The 27,484-nt window shown below is 40.7% G+C and overlaps 1 protein-coding gene across 1 annotated transcript in view; it reads left to right on the forward strand.

Moving 5' to 3' along the window:
• The window catches only part of LOC121854191 (innexin inx2-like), a 96,005-nt gene that overhangs the window by 14,475 nt on the left and 54,046 nt on the right, over window positions 1–27,484 (forward strand). The window contains exon 2 of the mRNA XM_042348719.1: window positions 16,508–16,725. Coding sequence (XP_042204653.1) covers window positions 16,508–16,725 — 218 coding nt within the window. The remainder of the gene's footprint in view (window positions 1–16,507; window positions 16,726–27,484) is intronic.

The following is a 27,484-nucleotide window of genomic DNA, read 5'->3' on the forward strand; positions in this document are numbered from 1 at the left end:
GATGAGTGACACAAGGCTCACGAACGTGCCCTGATGAGTGAGACTAGGCACACGAACGTGCCCAATAATCAAACACACGTGGCCGAAAAAGTTAAGTATCAGCAGCCTGAGGCCAGCATAGTCACAAGAATGTGACAAGGTTAAGGAGCTGACAAGTACTACTAGCCTGAGGGCAGCGATAGTCACAAGAAAGTGACAAACTTAAATACCACCAGCCTAAGGGCAGCATAGTCACAAGAATGTGACAAAGTTAAGTATCAGCAGCCTGAGGCCAGCATAGTCACAAGAACGTGACAAAGTTAAGGAACTGACAAGTACTACTAGTCTGAGGGCAGCGATAGTCACAAGAAAGTGACAAACTTAAATACCACCAGCCTGAGGCCAGCATAGTCACAAGAACGTGACAAAGTTAAGTATCAGCAGCCTGAGGCCAGCATAGTCACAAGAACGTGACAAAGTTAAGCATCAGCAGCCTGGGGCCTGCATAGTCACTAGAACGTAACAAAGTTTAGTATCAAAGGCCTGACCTGGTTTTGAGCGTGAACGCTCAACGGCGTGGGTGTTACCGCAAGCAGTAATGAGTATACAGTATACAGAGTGTTGAGATGGTGGAGATGGAGAGACTGAGAGGAGGTTGAGGTGTTGGGTGGTGTAAGGGGAGCTTGTTTGCGTATAATACGCCTGACGCAGCAAGTTTGGCCAGCTGGGCTGGACATGTGACGCCCGGCAGGGCACCGCCAGTCCGCCATTGTAGCTATCCCCATCATAGAGCCAACACCTAACCTGTTTCTCCTGAGACTTTCAATACATAAGTTTAACTTGTACTTATTGCGTACACAGGTAGACTGTGTCCATTGCATCGTTTATCATTGTGACAACATAAAAATATGACAAATTAAGTACTCATTGTAAGTGCTAACTTTAGACTAATTACAATGCTATGATTATTATGTAAATATATATTGGATTAAACATTTATGTATGATTGCCTGTGTATGATTTATTTGAAATACTAAAATGAATTGTATTCAACAGGTTTGACCGAATTATAACGTTCGAGTTTAACGTGAAAAGTCTGATTAACCTTTAAACGCCCGGAAGGCGCTTATACTGACAAATGGGAAGAGACCTTTCGCTAGTTCTATGTATGATATGTAAATGTTTTAGCAGCTCTGAGAGTGCTTACACTGAAGAGTTTGTCGTTTTAGAAGTCACTTGAGCCAAGAGAAAAGAGAGGAGTTTACAATTAATCAATGACTAGCCCTCAGTTATAGAATTAACCAATGAAATATAGTCTGAGTTGAAAACGGTCTGACAGCCCTATCCAGTTAGCGTACTGTATAAGTGACTGTCCTCATATATAGAACGTCATATCCAGAATTCTAGCTTAAACCTTCAGACTGTTGACTAGAGAGAGCCTCTAGCCTTCAGCCATCTCCCTGTGTTGGCGGGGAAAGGGATACTAAAATACAAATTAAGAGCGTAGAATAGAAATGAAGAGATGGAAAGTAAATATATATAGAGATGTGAAATAAGTAAACGAAGACTTTGAAGTTGTACGAAATGAAGAAAACGATGTTTTGAAAATATAAGTGAAGTAATACTGAGATGATAATAGGAAATGACAAAGAAACAAGAACAATATTTAAAGAATAAATAAAAGCTACAACTATTTCGGTATATCCAGTTCCTGTGTCCAGTATGTTATATGTGTGTTCTTTAAATTCGTTAGTAAGTTATGTGTTCTAAACATCCAACTTTTTCTGAAGTTGTCTCAAGCTAGCACCTCTAGGTTAGGGGTTGGTTGTGCTTTGCTTTGCTTGCCCTGTAGGGAGGAGTTGCGTTGGATCATGCGTGTGCTTGTTTTTTTATTTTATTTCTTTAATATATAGCCTCTGCTTCCTAACTGCTTGCATGCTACTTGCACGTGGTACCCCTATTTCTTATTAAATGCATGTCAAGCGACCGAACATTTCGGCGGTATATCCGTTCCCTTAGATCTTTAATAAGGGTTCTAGCCTCGGCCCAGATACACGTGAGAAGGGTGTTATCTAGTCTGACCCTACCAAATATCACAGGTTTCCCGGCCTCCGGTTTCCTCATATACTAACACTGAGTAGACTAACCACCAGCGGTAGCTCTTCTAGTGTATTTTTTGCCCCAGGCAAAAGAGGGTGCTAAGAATCTCACAGTTACTTAACAATAATAAAAGTGGCATAGAATATCCAAACAATGAATAAATATGGAATGAAAAAACGAATTGAAAGAGTCTGTCAGAAATATAAGATGTATATCCTTGCTCTCAGTGAAACTGGACTAACGAACCCACAAATGAGGCAATTGATGAAGGAAAAGAGTTAATATGAGATTTATAAAAAGTTTTATATAATATTCCATCTTATGATATAATCTGTCTCGGAAGCTTTAACGAAAAAGTAGGTGCAGACACTAGGTCCGAATTAAAAACTGTAGTTTGAGCTCAGGCGTGTGAATCAGGATTCCTCGAGCCAAGATTTCCTGCAGTGGATTACCCATATTCAAAACCTCGGCTTGAACCCCGGATCGGGTAATCTGTTTTATTTTCTTCAGTTATGAGCAAGGATTCGAACTCTAAAATTCCAGCCAATCACGCTTTAGCCACACCATTACGACAGCCAATCACCATCGCGAGTGATGTTTACAAGATTATGGCGGCAACTTTAACTCGATGAGTTCCTACGGAGGAGGGAAAATCTCTCTTTGCACATCAAAAGGCACTTCTATTATTATATTTACAATCAAATTATGATAAAGGGGACCGGTGGTAGAAGCTGTACCGTTCTTGCCTCGCAAGCGAGATGTCACGGGTTCGATTCCCGGGCCGGTGGAAGTTGTTTGGACTTACTTCCTAGCTCCCATTAGTCCCTGTTCACCTAGCAGTAAAGTAGGTACCTGTTGTAAGTCGAAAGTTGCGAATTCGTATTCAGGGACAAGTTGTTGGAGCTTCCAATAACTTGATGACATAAACCACTGACTCTTCAGGCTTCTACGTCCTTAACTCATGAGACATAAAGGCAAGCATGAACTTCCCTGCTGGGCCCTGTAAACGTTTCTGCGCTTCACCTTACACAAGGATGTAGGGGGGTGCCCAATAAAAAAAATAAATAAATAAAAAATATGATAAAATTATAAGGATTTCTGGTACTGTGTTACAACGTGCTGTGTTGTTATATGATAACAAAGAAATTCATAAGGGGAGAACAATTAGATAGAAATTGTAGATATAATCCGGGACAGGTGTCAATATTCATAACCAAAGCAAAATAAATCAATGCAGGGCGTAGTAATCTGGCTAGGTTCGGTTCTGTTAGGTTTCTTTCTGTTCTTTTAACCCAATATTTCCCCTGATTAAGACTTTCCTTTATTAATACATTAAAATAAAAATGCACTCAGCATTGATTCAATTATATTGTAAATACATCAAAACAGTTTTCCTAAAGAAAAACACTCAAAAAGAAGCGTCAGCATTCTTTACATTACCTACTTGCTCCTCATGGACCCAAAACACGAAAGTGTTGTAACACATTACCATAACTCATTCAGTAACCATAATCTTTCCTACCCGGAAACTATTCGTTGCGAAGAATCTCAAAGCAATCATCAGCTGATGAATGGGAGGTAGAGGTGAACCTCAGCCAACAGGTCTGTCAAGTTGATGCTCCATATCACGGAAAATATCAAGGAAATCTCCCTTGCTGAACCTATATCGTAGTTTAAATTGCGTGTCATCATAAAAATCGATAGGATTCTGCCTCTCTACCATCCATTTTCTCTCTACAAACTTTCCAATATGATAAGATCGCCGAAAACCGCACTGTCTGTCAAAATTCATGTTGACTTGCTTGAAGGATCGACTGCCAAACCTGTCTCCATACTGGATTAACACGAGGATCGACAACTCCGATCTCAAACCCCGTTTGAAGCTTTGTGTTGACTCAAGCCAGCGTTCTGAATACCAAGAATCTTCAATCTACGCTCGATCCTTGGTTTAAACCTTCATGCGGTTTCAAATCACTGTTCTGTATTCGGACCTAGAGGTCGAGTTCAAGGACACCTAGTTGGTAATCAAGGTCTGGGTGAAAGGAATGCAAGTAAAGCCCGCCTTCTCAGGTATCCTCAAAACTATTGGAAACAAAGCTAAGATCATCAAATTTGGCCCAGAAGTGTCATAGATAGAATGATATAGGTGTTTTAGGGTAAAAAATGACCCTAGCCTTAACTTATCATGTGATCTTGACCTCAAAACATTCCAAAACATAGTTAAATTGATCAGGCATCCCCAAACTATAAAAAATTAACCTGAGATATGCCATTTCATGATTGGACTGAAGAATCGTGGTGGCCATTTTGAATTTGCATAAAATGGCCACCAGAGTGAAGTCCCAGCCTGTCCCCACCCTGGGATATTTCTGTGAAAAAAGGTAACTTCATCCAAATTTCACACTTTCTGCCAGATCTAAACTATATGGGTGTATTTTTGCCTTAATCCACCCTACTAACATTAATTAATAACTTGTAAGAGTTATTAGTGAGGTTACTGCGTATCAGCACAAAAACCACACACACACACACATATATATATTCAGTAGATATATATATATATATATATATATATATATATATATATATATATATATATATATATATATATATATATATATATATATATATATATATATATATATATATATATATATACACAAAAACCACACACACACACACATATATATATACAGTAGATATATATGTAATATTCAGAAATTTCAGAGTAATTTCAAATGACCCGCCATGAGTGATACTGAGCGTTCAAGGTCATCTGAGGGGAGGGAGCGCTGCCTGCTCGTAGCGAGAGATTGCGGAACTAGGCCTATATGATATTAAATGTAATTTACCGAATTAATAATGATGCGATTCATGAAGTTAAGGGACTATTATTGAATTTGAAATTATTATAGATAGTTTAGCAGTCTGAATAATGTTACGAGTGTCCCAAGGAGTTATTAGTTAGGCGGAAAATATGTCACGTAGACCTAAGGTAACGCCTTGAGGAGACGCGACGCTGGCTAGGCCCCAGTCCCGGAGAGCATTCACACAGACAAGACGTTCCGCGCGTCCATCACAGAAATAGTCACGTGGCCTAGTCACCTGTGCTGCGCTATTGCAGTATAACAAGGTTTCCGTCAGAACCCACTTGACGGGAGTTGACTGCGAGAGATTGACTGCCGTTGATGATTGAGGGTGGCGATTGTCGCCATTGGACCGATCAGTGTAGGCCTGTCACTGTTTAGCGGGGTAGCAAAGGATCTCTTGAGTGAACGAGTGCTCCCGACAACTAAAACGACACGGGACCAGCATCAGCAGTGGGTGATCAGTTCTTACCACTCCGGTGCACAACCCCACATGTCCCGAGCAGCTAGTGAAACCCTCTTGCTAACGGGAAGCTAAAGTTTCTCTCAACTGTACAAGGTCTGATTGGCTCACTCCCTTCCGCTTTATGGACGCACTGGGAGTACACTGAGGCTATCTGAGTAAACTAATGGTCACACACTGAGACCGTGAGTCTAGGTCTCTAGGAGATACCTAGAGGAACATTTTCCCTCCCTTATTACGGGTGTAGTTAACACCATTCCTCAGACTGATATTATCTTGACGTGTGTAGTTTAATAGTTTCTAAATAATTTTGATAATATTGTTTTGAATGTTTGTGCCATTAAGTGGAACCAGAGTGATACTGTGATTTGATACTTTTAATGCCTCTAATTGTTCTTCATAATTCTGATCTCAGGTATAACCTTGTTCCCCAGAATAGTGGGTAGGTTAGGTTAGGAAGTGTACATCTGTTGGGGTGCTATAATTTTGTTGAGTGCCCTTAAGGCCTATTCATTGTAGAGTATTTAATTTCTTAAATTTTATTACCATTTCCTCAGTGACTGATATTATTTTGTTGAAAGCCCTTAAGGCCTATTCATTGTAGAGTATTTAATTTCTTATATTTTATTACCATTCCTCAGTGACTGATATTATTTTGTTGAAAACCCTTAAGGCCTATTCATTGTGGAGTATTTAATTTCTTATTTTTTAGTACCATTTCCTAAGTGACTGATATTATTTTGTGAAAGCCCTTAAGGCCTGTTCATGTGTGCAATTAACATTTCTTAATACTTCAAATTTATTGTTGCCTGTGTTTCTAATAATTTCTATGTCATTTATAACTTTTATTCCCCAGAGTAGTGTTTTAAGTTTAAGTTAAGAGGTGCGCATATTGGTGTACCATTATTTGATTGTGTTTGTAGTGTTGGAGGGAATATAAGTGTCTAAATTTTACAGTGTGTCTCATTCATCCCAGTCACAGACGCTATCCTTCCACGGGTCACGGACAATTCATTTTGTGTAGTAGATTTAAGTGTTCTTGTGCTGGTTCGGGATTTTTCTCAAAGGGGCGCTTCCACTGCCATTACCATCTATTAATTTTTAATAAACCCCAAGTCAAGTGAGAAATTAAAGTCCAGCAAATTCCGACCGGTTACAAATGGTAGCAGAGCGTAGTTTTTAATGTCGTGACTGATAGTACTGTGGTTGGGATAATGAACGCTATCATGTGTTGGTTAGTAATGGTAGGGATTGAACTCGCACTGATGCTCATCCTTGTGCCCGGACTGAGTTGGTTAGGCTTGACAGTAGAGATGTGTATGAGGAGGAAGAGAGACGGCCGCGGGACCTTGGTACAGCTGAGAGAGGAGTTCGGAGACCTAAAGAGGGATTATCAAGCACAGGTAAACAGGTTCAAGTGGGAGTCTCAGGCACACATTCAACGGTTCAGGGAGGAAACAAGGGGTGAATGTCAGGCACACGTCCAGCAGTCAAGGAAGTGTGAGGTCCAAGTGGGAAATATAGGGGTACGTAAGTAGTTCAGAGAGGTTGATCGAGCCCTCCAGCTGAGAGACAAGACGAAGCCGACCGATTACAGTTTAGGGTGCATGGTAATGAGAAAAGGCAGGTTGTAGGGGGTGAGTTGGAGGAGTTGTGAGTAGGGCAGAGGGGATTGGAGAGATGGTTAGGTCAGAGATGTGCGTTGAGTAGTGGTTGCTGTCATGAGCGGGATTGAGTTGCTGTCATGAGCGGGATTGAGTTGCTGTCATGAGCGGGATTGAGAGTACGGTTGTAATGTCCAGGGCCTCACTAAGATGGACTGGTACATTTTCAGAGGGTTGGTCTGCCGGCATGAGGTTCGGAGACGTGGACTGAGTATTTTTTTGACACTGGTTCCTCTTAGCTCAAGGGCCAGGCAAAAGGAGAGCATGTTTGTTTTGGACTGAGTATTGTTTTGACACTGGTTCCTCTTAGCTCAAGGGCCAGGCAAAAGGAGAGCATGCTTGTTTTGGACTGTGTATTTTTTTTGACACTGGTTCCTCTTAGTTCAAGGGCCAGGCCAAAGGAGAGCATGTTTGTTTTGGGCTGGTATAGATTTTGACATTGGTTCTCTAGTTAAGGGCCAGGCAAAAGGGGAGCGTGATGTTCTGGTTGGATTGAGTTGGGCTAGGAAGAAATGGAGTTGCTAGCTGCGAGTGGAATAGTACAGAGTTGAAGGTGGGTTCTAAGTTGTTCTCTCAGCACATGAGGGCAGTGCTGTCTTTTTTTAGGGGGGTCGAGTGTTAGCGGGAGAGAAAAGGAGAGAAGAGAAGACGGGAATGCTGCATTTAGCAAAAAGGGTGAGGTGCAGTCCTTAGAACAAAATTTTAGGGGGGTCGTATGCATGTTTTCTCAGCACATGAGGACAGTGCTGTCTTTTTTTAGGGGGGTCGATTGTAATATTCAGAAATTTCAGAGTAATTTCAAATGCCCCGCCATGAGTGATACTGAGCGTTCAAGGTCATCTGAGGGGAGGGAGCGTTGCCTGCTCGTAGCGAGAGATTGCGGAACTAGGCCTATATGATATTAAATGTAATTTACCGAATTAATAATGATGCGATTCATGAAGTTAAGGGACTATTATTGAATTTGAAATTATTATAGATAGTTTAGCAGTCTGAATAATGTTACGGGTGTCCCAAGGAGTTATTAGTTAGGCGGAAAATATGTCACGTAGACCTAAGGTAACGCCTTGAGGAGACGCGACGCTGGCTAGGCCCCAGTCCCGGAGAGCATTCACACAGACAAGACGTTCCGCGCGTCCATCACAGAAATAGTCACGTGGCCTAGTCACCTGTGCTGCGCTATTGCAGTATAACAAGGTTTCCGTCAGAACCCACTTGACCGGAGTTGACTGCGAGAGATTGACTGCCGTTGATGATTGAGGGTGGCGATTGTCGCCATTGGACCGATCAGTGTAGGCCTGTCACTGTTTAGCGGGGTAGCAAAGGATCTCTTGAGTGAACGAGTGCTCCCGACAACTAAAACGACACGGGACCAGCATCAGCAGTGGGTGATCAGTTCTTACCACTCCGGTGCACAACCCCACATGTCCCGAGCAGCTAGTGAAACCCTCTTGCTAACGGGAAGCTAAAGTTTCTCTCAACTGTACAAGGTCTGATTGGCTCACTCCCTTCCGCTTTATGGACGCACTGGGAGTACACTGAGGCTATCTGAGTAAACTAATGGTCACACACTGAGACCGTGAGTCTAGGTCTCTAGGAGATACCTAGAGGAACATTTTCCCTCCCTTATTACGGGTGTAGTTAACACCATTCCTCAGACTGATATTATCTTGACGTGTGTAGTTTAATAGTTTCTAAATAATTTTGATAATATTGTTTTGAATGTTTGTGCCATTAAGTGGAACCAGAGTGATACTGTGATTTGATTCTTTTAATGCCTCTAATTGTTCTTCATAATTCTGATCTCAGGTATAACCTTGTTCCCCAGAGTAGTGGGTAGGTTAGGTTAGGAAGTGTACATCTGTTGGGGTGCTATAATTTTGTTGAGTGCCCTTAAGGCCTATTCATTGTAGAGTATTTAATTTCTTAAATTTTATTACCATTTCCTCAGTGACTGATATTATTTTGTTGAAAGCCCTTAAGGCCTATTCATTGTAGAGTATTTAATTTCTTATATTTTATTACCATTCCTCAGTGACTGATATTATTTTGTTGAAAACCCTTAAGGCCTATTCATTGTGGAGTATTTAATTTCTTATTTTTTAGTACCATTTCCTAAGTGACTGATATTATTTTGTGAAAGCCCTTAAGGCCTGTTCATGTGTGCAATTAACATTTCTTAATACTTCAAATTTATTGTTGCCTGTGTTTCTAATAATTTCTATGTCATTTATAACTTTTATTCCCCAGAGTAGTGTTTTAAGTTTAAGTTAAGAGGTGCGCATATTGGTGTACCATTATTTGATTGTGTTTGTAGTGTTGGAGGGAATATAAGTGTCTAAATTTTACAGTGTGTCTCATTCATCCCAGTCACAGACGCTATCCTTCCACGGGTCACGGACAGTTCATTTTGTGTAGTAGATTTAAGTGTTCTTGTGCTGGTTCGGGATTTTTCTCAAAGGGGCGCTTCCACTGCCATTACCATCTATTAATTTTTAATAAACCCCAAGTCAAGTGAGAAATTAAAGTCCAGCAAATTCCGACCGGTTACATATATATATATATATATATATATATATATATATATATATATATATATATATATATATATATATATATATATATATATATATATATATATATATATATATATATATATTTATATTGTAATATTATTTATATATATTTATAAAATCACACGGGAAAATGGAAACAACGGAGTTGTTTCCATTTTCCCGTGTGATTTTATCAAGATTTATCTTATCCACGTTTTCATTGTGGATTTACATGATATATATATATATATATATATATATATATATATATATATATATATATATATATATATATATATATATATATATATATATATATATGATGAGAGAAGAGAGAACATACTTTTAGTTATGGAAAGACTTCAGCTTACTGGCGACAGAATCACGTAAGTACTGTACAGAAGTAAATGAATATTATATGGGTAAGTTTGTCTTGTCATTGGTTATTAATACAGTAGTTAAGATCGGCTTTTCGCATTAGTTGAGGAGCTCTTAGTTTCCCTATTTTTCACACTTGTATAACTAAGGTGGAATAAGACGCTAAAACATTAGTAATAAAGTACTATGAAATTGACTTAGCGTGATAGATGAGCCAGTTAGTTTGACACACGTAGGGCTACAGTATAGTAGGTACCAGGACCCAACCATACCAGGTCGACCAGGCACGTTGCCGCACTCAAAATTCCATACTCTTCCAATTGTTACTTCTTTCATTTTCTCATCTTTCTTTCGGAGATAGCCATATTTGTGCAGGTTGATAATAAAGATGAGCATCTTCTGGCTGAAATTAACTCTGTATATACAGTAAGTACTATAATTTAGTAATATTTTTGTTTTTAATTTTGCCGTGGACAGCAGCTGGTTTATTGTGCACCCCATACTCATCCTGTGAGCGGTAGCGCAAAAAGGATTAAAGAGTATAGGCCACAAAGGGTGTTTATAAGACTCCAGTGAGTTTGATACGATGGCAATGACTTTTACAGAGTATTTCCAGTACATTGTTTGTTTTAGTCGGTACACAGAATTCTGATTAGGTATTATACTAGATGCGAAGCGTGGATACAGCCTTAGTATATTAGCTATCTTGTAATCAGAGATAAAGTGCTGTGCCAATGCATACACATATTACACAGTCTGCTTGGATCTATATCTATAAGGTTCTATTTTTTACAGTCTAAGACGTAGTGTTGGAGTGTGTGGCCATATTTCTGGCCACACACTTTACATTTAGTTTTGTTCACATCTGCCTGAGTGGCCTACTGCCAGAGGTACTTATATCCTAACCTTGGTATAGCGGTTACAACATCTTGTAATCTAATGATCTTTTTACTTGCTCCATATACATATTTTATTTGATACATCTCATCATGGTAAACAATGGATTGGCTAGTGCTTGTTTGTACTTGTCTACTGGCTTCAAATTCATCAGAAAACTTTTCTGATTACACTTTCTAAGGTTCAGTTTGACAGTCCCAGATTGTACTCAGCATTGTCACTGTTCGACGCGAGTTTAGGAAAGGCATCAACTCTATCATGTTCACTCATGCCGATGTGAGAGAGGATCCACAGCAACTTGATCATGATACCCCCGTCAACAAGACATATATGCTTGTGTTTGGCTTCAGAGGCAAGCTGGTGACAATCTGAGTTTAGGCTATCAATAGCAAATAGTGGGGATAAGGAGTCAGTGATGATTTGGGTTGCCATATCTGAACATTCAAAAAAGAGGACGCTCCCGAAGACATCCCCCGCCGGCACACACAGGCTATTATACAACATACATGGGATAGAAATCTTAAAAAAAAACCCTTTGCTTAAGGCTGAACATCTTCATTCCCTTAGCTGCAGTCTTCTTCCCCCACTGTGTGTGACTTGATGTGACCATGCATACTTTTCGGCAGATCGGATCTTTTTCAGTTTTGGCTGATTGCTCTTTAGAAAGGTATAGAAGTCACTGCAAGGTGTTTCTCGGAAGTTGTACTGTACAGTCAGAATGCCTTTCATTGTTTCAACACTCTTTTTACATTTGCATTGTGAGATGATATAGCAAAGAAGAATTGTGCAAGTCTTAGCAATTCTGAATGGCATTCAATGTTCTTTGATTTTTCAAAGTATCTGGTCCACTTTTTTATGTGTTGGCAGATTACTAAATTCTTCATCACTCTTGTAATTTTCCACAAATTGCTTCAGGTTACTAACTTGGTCAAAACATTTCATCAACTTCTACCCCCTTATCAATCAAATATTTGACAGCTAAGTTGACAACACCGCACAGGCGTACAAGTGACTTATCAGCTGACGAAAACTGAACGAGATCTCTACGGTTTCCACCTCCCCCTCTCTCTCTCTCTCTCCCGTCATTACAGTTTCACATTTTTTTTTCCGTGGAGAAAATGATGGAAGCTGAAATTCCGGACTTTTGAAGAATTTTAAAAAATCCTTTCGGACGAAGATTTCGAGGCCTAAATGGAGGACATGTCCGGGAAAATACGGACGTATGGCAACCCTAGTGATGATGAAACTGTCAGTGGCAGTGTCTTCAACAAATTTCAGGGCTGTGAGTATGGTAAATAGTTCAGTTTGTAGAGTGGATGTCCAATAACTAATTCTAGCTCCTTTCTCTATTACATTACCGTTGGGCTGTGTAACAATGACAACACTTCCTGCCCTCCCACAGACAGTGTTAAAAGAGCCGTTAGTGTAGATGGTCTGTGTGATGTTATTTTCAGTCTGTAGATTATGTATGTGGTCAAGAGCTCTCACTTTGGCAGTGTGTTGGAGAAAAGGATTATGTGTGGTAAGTCGTTTAGGCGGGTACGTGGGTGTTGTGATATTAAAGGGAACTGTCCGCCAGGGTGGTAGGAAGCGCTGCTGTGTCAGCTTTGTACAGATGGTCTAGTCCAAATATCCTCATATGTTTACCTGTAGTTTGGATACATTTAGGTGAGGACAATACATTCTACCTGTGTTGTGAGGTGAGGACAGCCCATTCTATCTGTGTTGTGAGGTGAGGACAGCCCATTCTACCTGTGTTGTGAGGTGAATTAAGGACGATAAAAATAAATCAGACACTAAATATTGTTCAGTACTTTTAATGTTAATTAATTTACAGAGCATCTAAAAATATAACATGGTGATCTCAGAACATGAACAAGTGGCAAATCTATCTTCATGGTGTGGAGTTCACATTTATTATCTTGTTCTGGCTGATGCCAGATGATTTCAACTGAGAGAACCCATTGCTCATTTAAATGTTAAGATCATAATAAATAAATAATAATACTGCTAGTGTAATGACTAAGTGCACATAATTATACATATAATACATATTTTCATCATGACTACTGACTTATTTATACCAACCTTCCAAATTATTTTCATGTAACTGTTTTCATCCCTTTTTTTTCTTAGGAAACCTCTGCACGCATTATCCGTTTGTTTATTGCATTAAATGATCGTATTTTATTATTATTATTTTTTTTTTTTTACAGAATTAGCCCACTATGGCACAGGTCAATGACCCACACCAGGGCCTGGGGGGCAAAAATATAATAATAATAAAGGAACTTAAATAAAAAAAATAAAAAAGAGTAACAGTGAGAAACGACATAAGTATGTTGTGTTGTCAAAGTGAGAGAAACAACTGAAACCCTGTAATTGTGTGTAAATGAGACAGAAAGTCATGATCAGACACCTGGGACTAGTTCATAAGTTTCGTGATACCATATGGCAGTAGGAGCTACCATTAGACAATACACTGTGCTTCCAATGTCTTCCCAGGCGGTAGTACCTCCCTGTTTGATAGTTGCCAAAAGAAAACAGGTATTTTGGCAAAAAATAATGTGACATATGAAGGTAAACTCACTCCAGCATGTTCTATTTCTAATGCAAGAGTTTGCACATGTTTTCCCCTTCTTTCAGGCGTTCACCATAGATAGCTTTGAATATATCTCTCATGGTGATCAATTGAGAAGAAAACTCAGCAGGCATGTACAGCTGACCTCTACTGGCCATTTCTGTCCATGATTTGCCCTAAGATCAGAAGTTTTCAGCCTTGTATCCTAAGGAAGGATGTTTTACACAAAATTTTATCACTAAATATCCACTTATATACTCTAAAGATTGCTCCTCTATGACTGTACTTGTGGAGTTTGGTTCATTTTCACATACTGCCACAAGACTGTCAAATTCATTCAAGTTTTCTTGAGTTTCCTCAGTCGTCTTGTCCATTTCCATATCCATAGTTTTAAAACCGAGACTTCATAATTTCTTCTTGTTTCTTGTGGCATTCTTTACAAGTCTTGATTATTATCAGCTTCACCTTCCAACAAACTAGACCTGCGGAAGGTATCAGCTTGGGTCCGAGACTGAGGGTTGTTCTGTCAGTCAGTTAAAGCAACACGTTTATCTTCGACGAGTGCATTGATTGCCGAGTCATTTTCATCAAACCAATCCTGGTGTATTCTTTCGATCTGGCTGAGGTTCTCTCTGCAGGTTTTTGTCATGACAGTGTCGAGAATATCCCATTCGGCACTGGGAATTGGGTTGTTGTTGTCGGGTTCTTTATCAGCCCATATTCGAGCTGCTCTCTGAAAGCATGTGCTACCACTAGATCCTCCAGACGCTTAGTGTTAAAACCTCTTCCGGAGGCTTACTGCCATCACCATTTTGGGGCAACGTGAAATAATAGCTTTGTTCTGACAAACTGATGATCAGTGTCGCAGTGGTCTGAGTCATGCATGGCTCGGATGATGAGGACATCTCGGCGATCTCTTTCTCTCGAGAGGGCTGCTCAGTCGCAGAGACAGGACCGGATTACACTGCTACCTAGAACCCAGTGCATAAACGACCATCTTATCTGTGCCGCCCATGTGCAGAGTTGTGACTAGATACGCCTATCCCCGCCGCCACTCGTCCGTCGCCTTAGGACTATTTGGGGATATAGGGGTTTTGATGATGATGATGAGAGGTATAATGAGCTGAGTTGATTTATGTGGTGAGGCAGGAGCGCAGGCTGCAACGACACATATTGGCTCTCCCTTTTCCTGATCCAGGCTGGGGAGAGGGAGAGTTGCAATGGACTGCTGATAGCCTAGTTTGTTGGGTTTGGCCTTAGTAGCCCGTCCATCACGCAATGCCGGTGTAGTCGTTGGGCTCCCATAGTGGTCACCTCTTTTGTATATACCCCCGTTGGGGTCTTTTTGGAGCTCTGTAAGCATGTCTCCCTGATGCAGGGCTCCACCGCAGATTTTTCTTTCGGGGTTTTACTCCTGTAGCCTTATACCTACCAAGGTTAATCCGCAAGGCAGCGAGTCAATGGTTGGTAGGTGCCAGGACGTGGCCACATGCCAGTGGGACTATGCGCCGTCCCTCTGGGGCTCACTGCTACTCCGAGATCCCCTGCCGTTTTAGCCTGGGCCCACGAGGCACCTAGTTACCGTGTGTTGCCACGAGGAGGCACAGCAAGAGTCTTGATGATGAAGAGGCTGTATACTGGCAGGGGAAGACTTATGGAAGTTGCTTCCCTATTCGTCACGAGGGCTAGCCAGCGGCGGTAGCTGAAAGCAAGAGGAAGCAAGCAGTGCTTGCACCTTAACACTTACATAATGCTGCCACACTAGACGCAATTCATCTCCCTGTGTGGGAACACACACACACACACACACACATACACTCTACCTATCTACCCCGCCAAATATTTGCTACTAATAAATCTTAATGATATTGGTACTCATGTGTATTCCATCTATACACGGTGTCTCGATAAATTCAACCTACCATTATGCTGTTAGGGTTTTCAATTCCAAGTAAGTGACTCTTCAAATCCTCAATGTAGTAGTCCTTAGTAAAATGTAGAGAGCAAACTACAGTATTTTTGGGATTAATGGTATCAGCCAGCCGTTGCAGGTTTACCCATACTTTCCTAAAATGTTAATTTTTGGGAAAATTAAAGTACTTAATTCCTGAGCTTGCTGTCTCAACTTTGATGTTTGGACAGCTAAATATTGCGCAGACACTTAGCATAATTGTTGAAAGGTATGAATATTAATCCAAATTATCAGTATTGTCTTCACTAGACCATACTACACTCCACGAGTACATTAAGTACAAAGAATTCTCTTGGCGGGATCGGCCGCAGATGGCGATCATGACGTCGCACAAACTCCACCCACATGAGCGACCTAGCCAATCTGTCCGACCTCGTTTAGCTGGGTCCTTGTAGGTACCAGCAGAGCTGTTACAACACTGGTGAATGTTGAGAGATATGTCAATCCAGGGGAAAGTTATATTAAATGGGCGAATATGGAAGTGAAGTGACTTCCGAGGATGTGCAGGAATTTTATAAGCTCGTATTACGGCGTGGATGCTGTGACGTCACATTTCAATTCTAATTTATGAGCGCCACGTCGAACATCTGACGAGACAGAAGTAGAAAGGGTTGGAGGAAGGGGTTGTAGCAGCGGCTGTGACACATGTATAGCGCCGCCTTATCGCTCACGTGTTGAGGAATTTTCCATGGGTGTGACAACAAGATCCAAGGCTTTTTACACTTCATAATTATCATTTGTCTTTCTGTATGCACTTTAAAGCTGTTGTTTTAACCTTTCAGTGTGTAATGATGTTTACACGTTCCATAATTGCACAAGTTCTTATTAATCGCACAAAAATATGCAACAATATGTAAAATATACGAATGATACGCAAAGCCATGAAAAAAGAGTGGGTATATAACATGTGCACGTAAATCTGTTTGTTTCGCTGGAAGTCATTCTCTCCCAAAGCTACAGTATAGTTGGCCAAGGTCTATAGAATATATGGGCGATGCTTATATACTTATGATCGTAAACTCGTTTATTCTTTTTTTCTTTTAATTCTAAGGTAAGAAGATAGACTGCATGACCGGGATGTCATCATCCTCGTTCAACGACGTGGCCAACATATACTGCTTCATCATGGGCACGTTCACAGTGGATCGTCTTCACGGTGTTAAGGTGGGACTAGAAGTGCCCCATCCCGGCGTAGGTCCCCAGCAACCTGGTGAATCTATCACTTACCACACCTACTACCAGTGGGTACCCTTCGTCCTCTTCGTCCAGGTAAAATAGTTTTACATCTATTGTTTAACTTGAATGGTATACATTTCCAATTGAACGTTTTGTCCATGTTAATTTAATATGACTCTGGTGTATTAACTGACATAAAAACTCACAGTTGCACCCACAACAATGTTAACTATTTAACGTTTTGTTCATTTGCACTTAGCCTCATTACATCACTCAACTTCACCACAACTACAAGAACTGCACACCTAAATATATATATATATAAATATATATATATATATATATATATATATATATATATATATATATATATATATATATATATATATATATATATATATATATATATATATATATATATATATATACACACTAGCAGCATCGCCGCCCTTTGGACGGCTCATCCGCTAGGCAACGGTAGGACTCAACCCTCCGGGAGGCTCCACATGTTTCACTGTTCAGTCCCCAAAACTTCTTCCATCAATAGTTCATTAACGGTGTATGTAAGTTCCACCATGTTTTTCACTACAACGGTACAGCAAAGTATATATTTTTTGCATTAAACTGTTATTATTTTATTGTCTAATCATCACTACATATAACACCACCCATCATCACTACATATAACATCATCCATCATCACTACGTATAACACCATCCATCATCACTATGTATAACATCATCCATCATCACTACATATAACACCACCCATCATCACTACATATAACAACATCCATCATCACTACATATAACATCATCCATGATCACTACATATAACACCATCCATCATCACTACATATAACACCATCCATCATCACTACATATAACATCATCCATCATCACTACATTTAATACCACCCATCATCACTACATATAACAACATCCATCATCACTACATATAACATCATCCATTATCACTACATATAACACCATCCATCATCACTACATATAACACCACCCATCATCACTACATATAACAACATCCATCATCACTACAAAAAACATCATCCATCATCACTACATATAACACCATCCATCATCACTACATATCGGTAAAGTGGTTCCGAGATTCTCGTGCGGACACACAACACGCAGACATACTTCTTTGTTATATATATATATATACATATATATATATATATATAATATATATATATATATATATATATATATATATATATATATATATATATATATATATATATATATATATATATATATATATATATATATTATAACCGCCAATCAGGCGGTTAAAGGATAATCAGACTTATCACGTTAAACTTTAACGTTATAATTCGGTCAAACCTGTTGAATACAATTCATTTTAGTATTTAAACTAAATCATATATGACAATCATAGCTATGTAATTAGTCTAATCTTAACACTTAAAATGAGTTGTTAATTTGCCATATTTTATATTGTCACAATGATAAACGTTGCAATGGATACAGTCTACCTGTGTACACAATAAGTACCAGTTAAACTTAAGTATTGAAAGTCTCAAGAGAAACCAAGTTAGGTGTTGCCTCTGTGGTCTGAATAGCTACAGTGCCGATAGCCTGCTATCCCCTCTCCAACCCTCTCTCGATGGGAGAGGGCTGAGTCAGGTGATTATACACAAACAAGCTCCCTTACTACCACCCAACACCTCACGTCTTCTCCGTCTCTCATCTTCAACCATCTCAACACTCTATATACTGTATACGGGCAGGCACACCCAATAAACATAACATGACTTACAGCCTAACATAATGTTTGTTTATGTGTCATCTACTCATTACTGCTTGCTGTAACATATATATATATACAGTATACTAGCAGAAACGACACCCAAAAGGGCTGCTCTTTCGCTAGGCCAATGTGTGAAATATAGTACGTTTGGCATACCTCGTTAGAATGGCCTACCTACCTCCCTACCTTGTTAGAATGGACAGCCTAGAAAAGCTAGAGATCAAAGAAAAGTAAACTGTAATGAGAGAGAGCATAAGGATAAAATTAGCTATAATATATGGGATGGGATACGACTTTTCAACCTCTGTGTGGTGTAACAGATGGAGATTAGATGCAGAGAAAAAAAAGCTATAATGAAAGAGAACCTAAGGATCAAAATAGCTATAAATCATAGGAGGGAAAACGACTTTTCTACGTGTGTGCGTCCGGGCTGACCGTTAGTTTCTCTCTCTTTCTCTCAGGCGTGTCGGACCGGGTTGGTTGGAGGTTTTTGAGATCACTACATATAACACCATCCATCATCACTACAGATCTGTAAAGTAGTTTCCTAGATTCTCTTGCGGACACACAGACAGACTTCTTTGTCCTTTGTCCTTTACCTCCCGCATCCTCTAATCCTCCAGCTAGATCTAGGTTTTCTAACAACCTACTAACCATGGCTACAGCTAGTTCAGGTATGTCATCTAATAATGCTAACATTGTTCAAGTATTACTGCTCAGTGACCTCGTTCGTGAGTTCACGGCAGAAGATAATTATTGCGTAACTACGTTTTTACAGTCATGCGAGGATACCATGAAGAACATCCAAATAACAGGACATGAAGAGGGCAAGGACTTTAATTGGTCTTTTTTAATTGGGAGCACAGCAAGGTCACCTAAATGGATGTTTAAATGGGTTGACCATCTTACTCGTACGGTTGGAGTACAGGATACCATGAAAAGTGTCTCCATAGCTGGTGATGTCTGTCAAGACATCAAGGCTAATTTTGGTGGTTCGCCCTGGTTGGACACTGGTGGTAAAATGTCACTAGATTTTTTGTAAAATTAATTGAATTTATTAGTTTTCTATTGACGATCCGTGACCCTGCGTATAATCATCCAAAGACAAATGATTATACCCACACTGACTTAATTCTTGATTACGCAAGTAAGATTGAAATTAAGACACCACGTAGCCACCTAACGAGGATGGTAACACCTGTTGCCCCGATGCAACAAAGAGTCCCTAAGAACTCTAGCACAAAAGTCAAGCAGCCTTTAGTGTGTACACACTGCAAGAAGAAAAATCATACAGTTGACTTTTGTTACCAGCTCCAGCGAGGTGATGTCAAACCCAAAAATCAGACAACACTTCCTACCAATCCACGAGAGCATCAAGTACCACCCAAGACTAATTCAGCAGCTGCTCAGACCAAATCTGATGCAGAACAAAAAGCTGATATGTGGTGTGGGTATCATCAGCGTGCCTCCCATAACTCAGAAAAATATCAGGTTCTTCAAAGATGTTGGGATATGGGATATGAGTTACCCCAGGTAACACAACAGCGGACATCGCCTAGTCGCTATAACAAGAATTCGGGGGAAGATCAGTGTCTTTCCCAGAACAACGTAGGATAGGTACACCAGTACCAACGTAGGATAGGTACACCAGTACCAACGCACAACATCACTTCTGTTGCAGCCTCGTTAATAGCGGCGCTGAACAAAGCGGAAGTGTTACCTGTTCCGGCGAGGGTTGGGGAAGTCAAGTTTGCCTTAGTTCAGCCAGCGTGGTTGAGGTGTTGTTTCTCATTCTTTTACAAACTGTTTCATCTGCATAACACTCGTTGATAAAATATTCCCTTATAAAAATACTACATCCCGCTTGACCGCTACTTAATACTGATCCATCACAATATATATATATATATATATATATATATATATATATATATATATATATATATATATATATATATATATATATATATATATATATATATATATATATATATATATATATATATATATATACAGTGTTTCGCCTGGGAAAAATATTATTTTCTCTAAAAAGATATTTTTTAAGTAGATGGGATGCAAATCTTCTGTTTTTCCCCTGTATCTGTAAAATATCTTCTGTAATGCATCCTTCCTGCCATGGTCTAAACCTTAAATAAGTTTGTAATGAAATGCAATATTAATCTACTCCATACTCCATCATAATATTATACAATAGCCTTGCATACGTGGACACATTGCCAAGGTGTATTCTTTCATTTAAGCACATTATTGTATGGGACAACCTTTTTCTAGCCTTAATCCATTCAAAAATAATGACCGTTGCTCATAATTTCTGCCCTGATATTTTGTTTTTTAATTGCTAATTACAAGGCCCATTCTACACCAAAGTGTACCCAATGCATCTAAAGCCTCTTGCATGTTTTTATACCTTTACACTGTAAAAGTATATCATCATGTAATAGGCCCCTGTCTCATCAACAGAACATATTATATAAATGGGTCAATACATCTGATATTATATTCAGATTCACCCCCTGTAACTTTCCACTGTCTATGAGTAAGACATGAGTTGTATACGTGAACGGTAGCTTTCCCAAGAGGGACAAGCCCATATGTCAGCGTCTTTGTAAGCGCGCACCAGCGACGCTCCTTGCTCAGTCACTCAGATCAATTACTATCGAACGGACGTGATCAACGTTTATATTTACATAAAAGCCGTCCTCTTTCTCGTTCACTCATATACAGTGGAACTTACGGTTGATCTACACTCAGAAATTATCAACATAATCCTTTTATAATAAAACAAAGGAACTTCAATTGGGTCTCGTTACTAAAACCCAATATTTATTTATGTGACCAACCCGGTTAATTGGGGGATTAACCGGCGGATTCAATCATCATATATTACAACTTGTCTGTCTCCATCTCTCTTTCTTCTGAGTACCAACCCTGAAACCATACTCTAGTTCATTTCAGCAACTTCCCAGAAACCCCTAGATTAATTAGATCCTCAAATATGACTTCTTTATTTACTCTATTAAAGGCCCCTTTTAAATCTGCAAAAGTCCTACATGTAGCCTCGGAGTTATTTGTCATGGTTTTGGGGTGAATCGGTGGTAAGTATGAGTGGATTATATTATATAAAGATAATAATATGTCGTATTTCTTATTTCTTACCGTAGAGTCCGATACCTTCACACTGATTACTTACAGGAGATTATGGCGTATCTACGTAGAAGTTCACTCCACCACTCGACATTCCATGATTTATACTTGATAAATGATGATTTAATGAATTCATTTAATTTTCAACATCTATCTAAGTTACTGGTTATACTTTGTCATAACCAATCAGTCATTACCTTTAGTAGTAATAAGATAGGATCACAGATACGGGCAGATAATTGCACTTACATTTATTTGTCAAGCTTCCATACAATGATTTACAATTTGCATGGATATATGATTCACTCACGTTCACGCTGTAATAAAATTAATCTTCTAAAAGAGAATTTTAACTTGGGGACACATGTGATTACTCTACTATGGGTACAACTTAACAGAGCCTTAATTCTTCAAGTGATACATTTACTGCCAGCCTGGATTGCTTTTGTTGCAACCAGGCTTCATCACAAGAACTTCTTCCCACGGCCATAACAACAAAAAGGTACTCTTGGGTTACCACACATAGTCTCGCGTCACTGACAGTCACTGTGGACGGTTGTCGCGGCAAGTAGAACTGGTAAGCGTGACTTGAATTAACCATTAGGTGCAATAGACCAGCCTGGATTGCTTTTGTCGCAACCAGGCTTCCACACGTGATATTTCCACGGGGATAACAAACCTAGGTTAACACACTTAGTCTCGTGTCGATCACGGTCACGGTAGATGGGTGTCGTGCAGGAGAACTCTGTAAGCGTGAATTAATTAACCATTTACTGTAGGTTTGATAGGCCAGCCTGGATTGCTCTTGTCGCAACCAGGCATCCACACGTGATATTTCCACGGGGATAACAAACCTAGGTTAACACGCTTAGTTTCGTGTCGACGACGGTTCACAGGACGGAATGCGGTGGAGGACTCTGTGTGGTGTGGTGTCCCGCCCCCCCCTTCAGGAGGGAGAGGATGGAGATGACGTCTTAACTAACCCATGGCTCAGGGGATACTCCTCAAAATGAGGTTTTTGGGTGTGAAGAGATGAACAGTACAACACTGTTTCACTGCCCACCCCCCTAAAGGCTGGCTAACATACACTAATTGAAAAATACATGTCCCAGTTATGCCTCGCCAGGCGTCTTATCTCTGGTAAAACAAACTTTGGAGTTGGTTGCGTGGGTAAGCCTAACGCAACCCATGACAATCGTCCCTACTAAGAAAAATTTTTCTTCGGAGAATAAAAATTTCAGCACCTGTATACAATCAAGAGAATGCCTAGCACAGACACACAATTCAACATTCACACTGTGGTGTGTGTGACACTAACACTGCAACGGGCTGTAGTCGCCAATCGCCACTGAGGGAAAACCTCAACATTTACTTTAGATTTTCAGGCTGGAGGAAAACTCCGAGGCGAGGGTGACAATTCCCGAGCAATAGTTCATGCTAAGCGTAAACACGCTACATTTATGTTACAGCAACGTGTTGTGTAGTGTAGGGTATGTAGACATTGTTTAGGTGGTACAGGTGTCGTGTTATGTTCTTAAATGTAGAGAGGTGTGAAAAGGTTTACATAACATTTGAAGAGTCGTCAGATGCGTGGAGGTTCGAGTTGACCGGAACATATGGACGCTCCCACACATAGGTCAGGTCCTAGACACGCTCTGCAATGTCGAATGAACTTTCCCGGTGGTGAAGAGAAGGACTCCTCCAGCCGGATGATGTGGAACTGGGTCCCTCTTTCGCTGAGGGCCCCCAAGGTGAGGGTGTACTCTGCCCATCACTCACCATTGGGTCTACTGTCCACCGCCTCAAGCTGAAGTCCACCAAAATGAAGATGTAAATCTGTCCGTCACTCGCCCTTGGGTTTACTGTCCACAGCCTCGTAGTGAATCAGCTGGCTGATGTGGAACTGGGTTTGCTGACCACAATGTCCGCCGCCACCCTCTCAAGGGTTCGGGGATCACTGTGAGAGGCCACAGGGGTGCAGGTAGAACTCGCCCTCCGTCGCTGGTTCTGGCAAACATCACAAGTCCTCTTCTGTTTCTTTATTTTCCACCTTTAACTTCACATTCAAAATTTCTTAGAGTCCCCTCAAATGTACTAGTAATCATTTCGTAGTACAATATACGCGTTTGCACAAACTGCTGACAAGAGTGCAATTATCCGCGGTCTGTGTCCCTGTTCGGGCGCCAATTGTCATGGTCATGAATTGTCATGGTGGGGTATCGGTGGTAGTAGGAGTGGATTATATTATATAAAGATAATAATATGTCGTATTTCTTATTTCTTACCGTAGAGTCCGATACCTTCACACTGATTACTTACAGGAGATTATGGCGTATCTACGTAGAAGTTCACTCCACCACTCGACATTCCATGATTTATACTTGATAAATGATGATTTAATGAATTCATTTAATTTTCAACATCTATCTAAGTTACTGGTTATACTTTGTCATAACCAATCAGTCATTACCTTTAGTAATAATAAGATAGGATCACAGATACGGGCAGATAATTGCACTTACATTTATTTGTCAAGCTTCCATACAATGATTTACAATTTGCATGGATATATGATTTACTCACGTTCACGCTGTAATAAAATTAATCTTCTAAAACAGGGAATTTCCAACTTGGGGACACATGTGATTACTCTACTGTGGTATGACTTAACAGAGCCTTAATTCTTCAAGTGATACATTTACTGCCAGCCTGGATTGCTTTTGTTGCAACCAGGCTTCATCACAAGAACTTCTTCCCACGGCCATAACAACAAAAAGGTACTCTTGGGTTACCACACATAGTCTCGCGTCACTGACAGTCACTGGACGGTTGTCGCGGCAAGTAGAACTGGTAAGCGTGACTTGAATTAACCATTAGGTGCAATAGACCAGCCTGGATTGCTTTTGTCGCAACCAGGCTTCCACACGTGATATTTCCACGGGGATAACAAACCTAGGTTAACACACTTAGTCTCGTGTCGATCACGGTCACGGTAGACGGGTGTCGTGCAGGAGAACTCTGTAAGCGTGAATTAATTAACCATTTACTGTAGGTTTGATAGGCCAGCCTGGATTGCTCTTGTCGCAACCAGGCATCCACACGTGATATTTCCACGGGGATAACAACCTAGGTTAACACGCTTAGTCTCGTGTCGACGACGGTTCACAGGACGGAGTGGCGGTGGAGTACTCTGTGTGGTGTGGTGTCCCGCCCCCCCTTCAGGAGGGAGAGAGTCAAGACGACGTCTTAACTAACCCATGGCTCAGGGGATACTACTCAAAATGAGGTTTTTGGGTGTGAAGCGATGAACAGTACAACACTGTTTCACTGCCCACCCCCCTAAAGGCTGGCTAACATACACTAATTGAAAAATACATGTCCCAGTTATGCCTCGCCGGGCGTCTTATCTCTGGTAAAACAAACTTTGGAGTTGGTTGCGTGGGTAAGCCTAATGCAACCCATGACATTATTCAAGCTTTACAACACAGTCTGCAGTACTTCTTCCTTTCATAAATCCATGTAAATTTGACGCCAAGAGATTTCCACTTTATACAACAAACTTTTTAATATTATTCTTCCCATCATTTTACTAAAACAAGAGGTCAAAGATATTGGACGAAAATCGCCACTGTTCTTTGGCATTGGTACAATTACTACTCTATTTCACTTCCCATCATCTTGCATTTGTTATGAACATTACTTTTGAACTAGTACCCATACCATTTTTCCTGAATATAAATTTCAGCAGTCTTCATATTACCTCTGATAAGTTTAAACTTTTATCTTACAGGTGTATTAATGAAACACAGTTTCCTGACTTACAGGATTCTCTTACTTTATATTTATCTTCCGGTATAATCCTACCTGGTTTCATTATACCTGCCATCATATTTATCAGTTTCTTGATTATTATGATAATTTGTTACAGAAAGAATTCTTCTAGGTACACAATAGTTTCTATGAAAACTTTCCGGAAGGAATTGCAAAAGCAGGTGCAAGAAGCAAAAGTTTAGCTAAAGCACACTTTATTGTAACATGTTTAGGTATACCTAGGATTTAAACTGTGAGGACTCGGTTGGAGGTGGCTGAGCGGTGTAACAGCTGAGCTAGTAACTCTCTCTCAGAAATCAAGCGAGGTCAAACTGACAAATCAAAACATCGCTTGATGGCCGCTCCTCCTCCCTCACGTTTGGTGGAGATAGCCAGATTCCTACCACTAGTTAAGGGGTGAGCACCTAACTTAAGTGTTCATAAATATAAGTGTACTCAAAACACTTCCCTGGAGAGAATTCACAATACATTCTCTCCCAAACTAAGTACCGTGTATATAATTGTTTCAAAGATAAAGAAAAGCCCAGAAATGTTCACATCAGTCCTGCCACTTAAGATTTCCAGGAACATATTTAAAACAATTGTGTATGATACACAAGTCGATATCACATAGTAGGCTGCTGGTCACTAAACTGGATTTTGTCTTTGCTTAACTTAGCTGATCTTAAAGTGAGCACCAAACACAGTTAGCTATTAAACCTAGATTTAATCCAAGACATCTTACACCATTTTTTTTTGCCTCGAAAAAATGCCAACGACACAAGAATATTATATATTTCATAAAATATATTGAATATTACATATTTATAATATAAAGGGTACAATTTATTACTTTTTTTTTACCGTAAGTTTGGATTATAAAAGCGATCTCATAATATTGCCTATGATGCTGAAAACCAGAGGAACAAAGTGGGGTGTCCAAGTAAAAATATAACCAACTAGGATTTTACCGAGCGGATATGACAGTACAGAAGTACTTATCCTTCTATGCATGGTACCCTGAACTGTGTATCTAATATACTAGATAGTGAAGGTTCCAAGTGTTCCCTGAAGAAGGCAGTGATGGGTAGGGAAACACCGGGCAACACTGAAGTCCATTTATTAACGGATAGGAGAAATACAAGTAGTGACTAGCGTGTGCCTTGTACGACCCACAGAGTCAGACTGAGGCTGCCTTGCCATATGGCAGCCTCGAGGCAATGTTGCCACATAACACATATATAAATGCTACACGGCACAGTAGCTTATATACAAGGTTGCTACTCGGCACAGTAACTTAGATACATAACCTACATCTCCCTCCCCCCCTCACGCTCATAGTCTTTGTCTTGAGCGGACTTCTTAGTCCTAAGTCGCTCCGAGCGTCGAGGTGCACTGTGGGGCGGATCCTCGTGAGGTGTAGGTGACTCGTCCTCGGTCAGGGGGCCAGCAGCAGGGGGTGGGACTGGCCGGAGGAAGCGGTGGTTCCTCCACCAGACGAGGCCGCTCGGCATCCTGACCTTGTAGTCCCGCGACCGGCCGACGCCCATCGCTATGCCCACCTTGTTCCAACGTGTCGTCGTCGGGTCCTGGACGCGGACAAGGGCACCAATCTCCAGCGGCTGAAGAGGGCGGGCACGGTCGTCATACCGAGCCTTGGCGTCCTGGGCACGTGTAGCGGCGCGGCGGTCGCAGCTCTCGGCTCTGGTCTGCCACTCCTTCGCGAAGGCCTTGGCGTGTGCAGGAACGCAAGAGTGGAGAGGGTGACCATACAGGATCTGGGCAGGGGAGCGTCCTGTGTGGGTGGGAGTATTACGTAACTCCAGGAGTCCTTTGTCAAACGCCTCACAGTCTATGTTGCCTGAAGGGGCCACCTTGAGGATGAGGTGCTTGACTGTCTTGACCGCAGCCTCAGCGTGGCCGTTTAACTGTGGGTAGTGGGGTGTTGACACGATGTGGCGGACTCCACAACACTCCAGGAATCCTGTGAAGTCCCGGCTGGTGAACTGTGGCCCACCGTCCGTCCGCAGACGTACGGGGACGCCCAGGTCACGAAAGAGGTGCCGGAAGTGGCGAATGGTG

The sequence above is a fragment of the Homarus americanus genome, unplaced genomic scaffold, assembly GCF_018991925.1.
Source record: "Homarus americanus isolate GMGI-L3 unplaced genomic scaffold, GMGI_Hamer_2.0 scaffold51859, whole genome shotgun sequence".
Taxonomy (NCBI): domain Eukaryota; kingdom Metazoa; phylum Arthropoda; class Malacostraca; order Decapoda; family Nephropidae; genus Homarus; species Homarus americanus.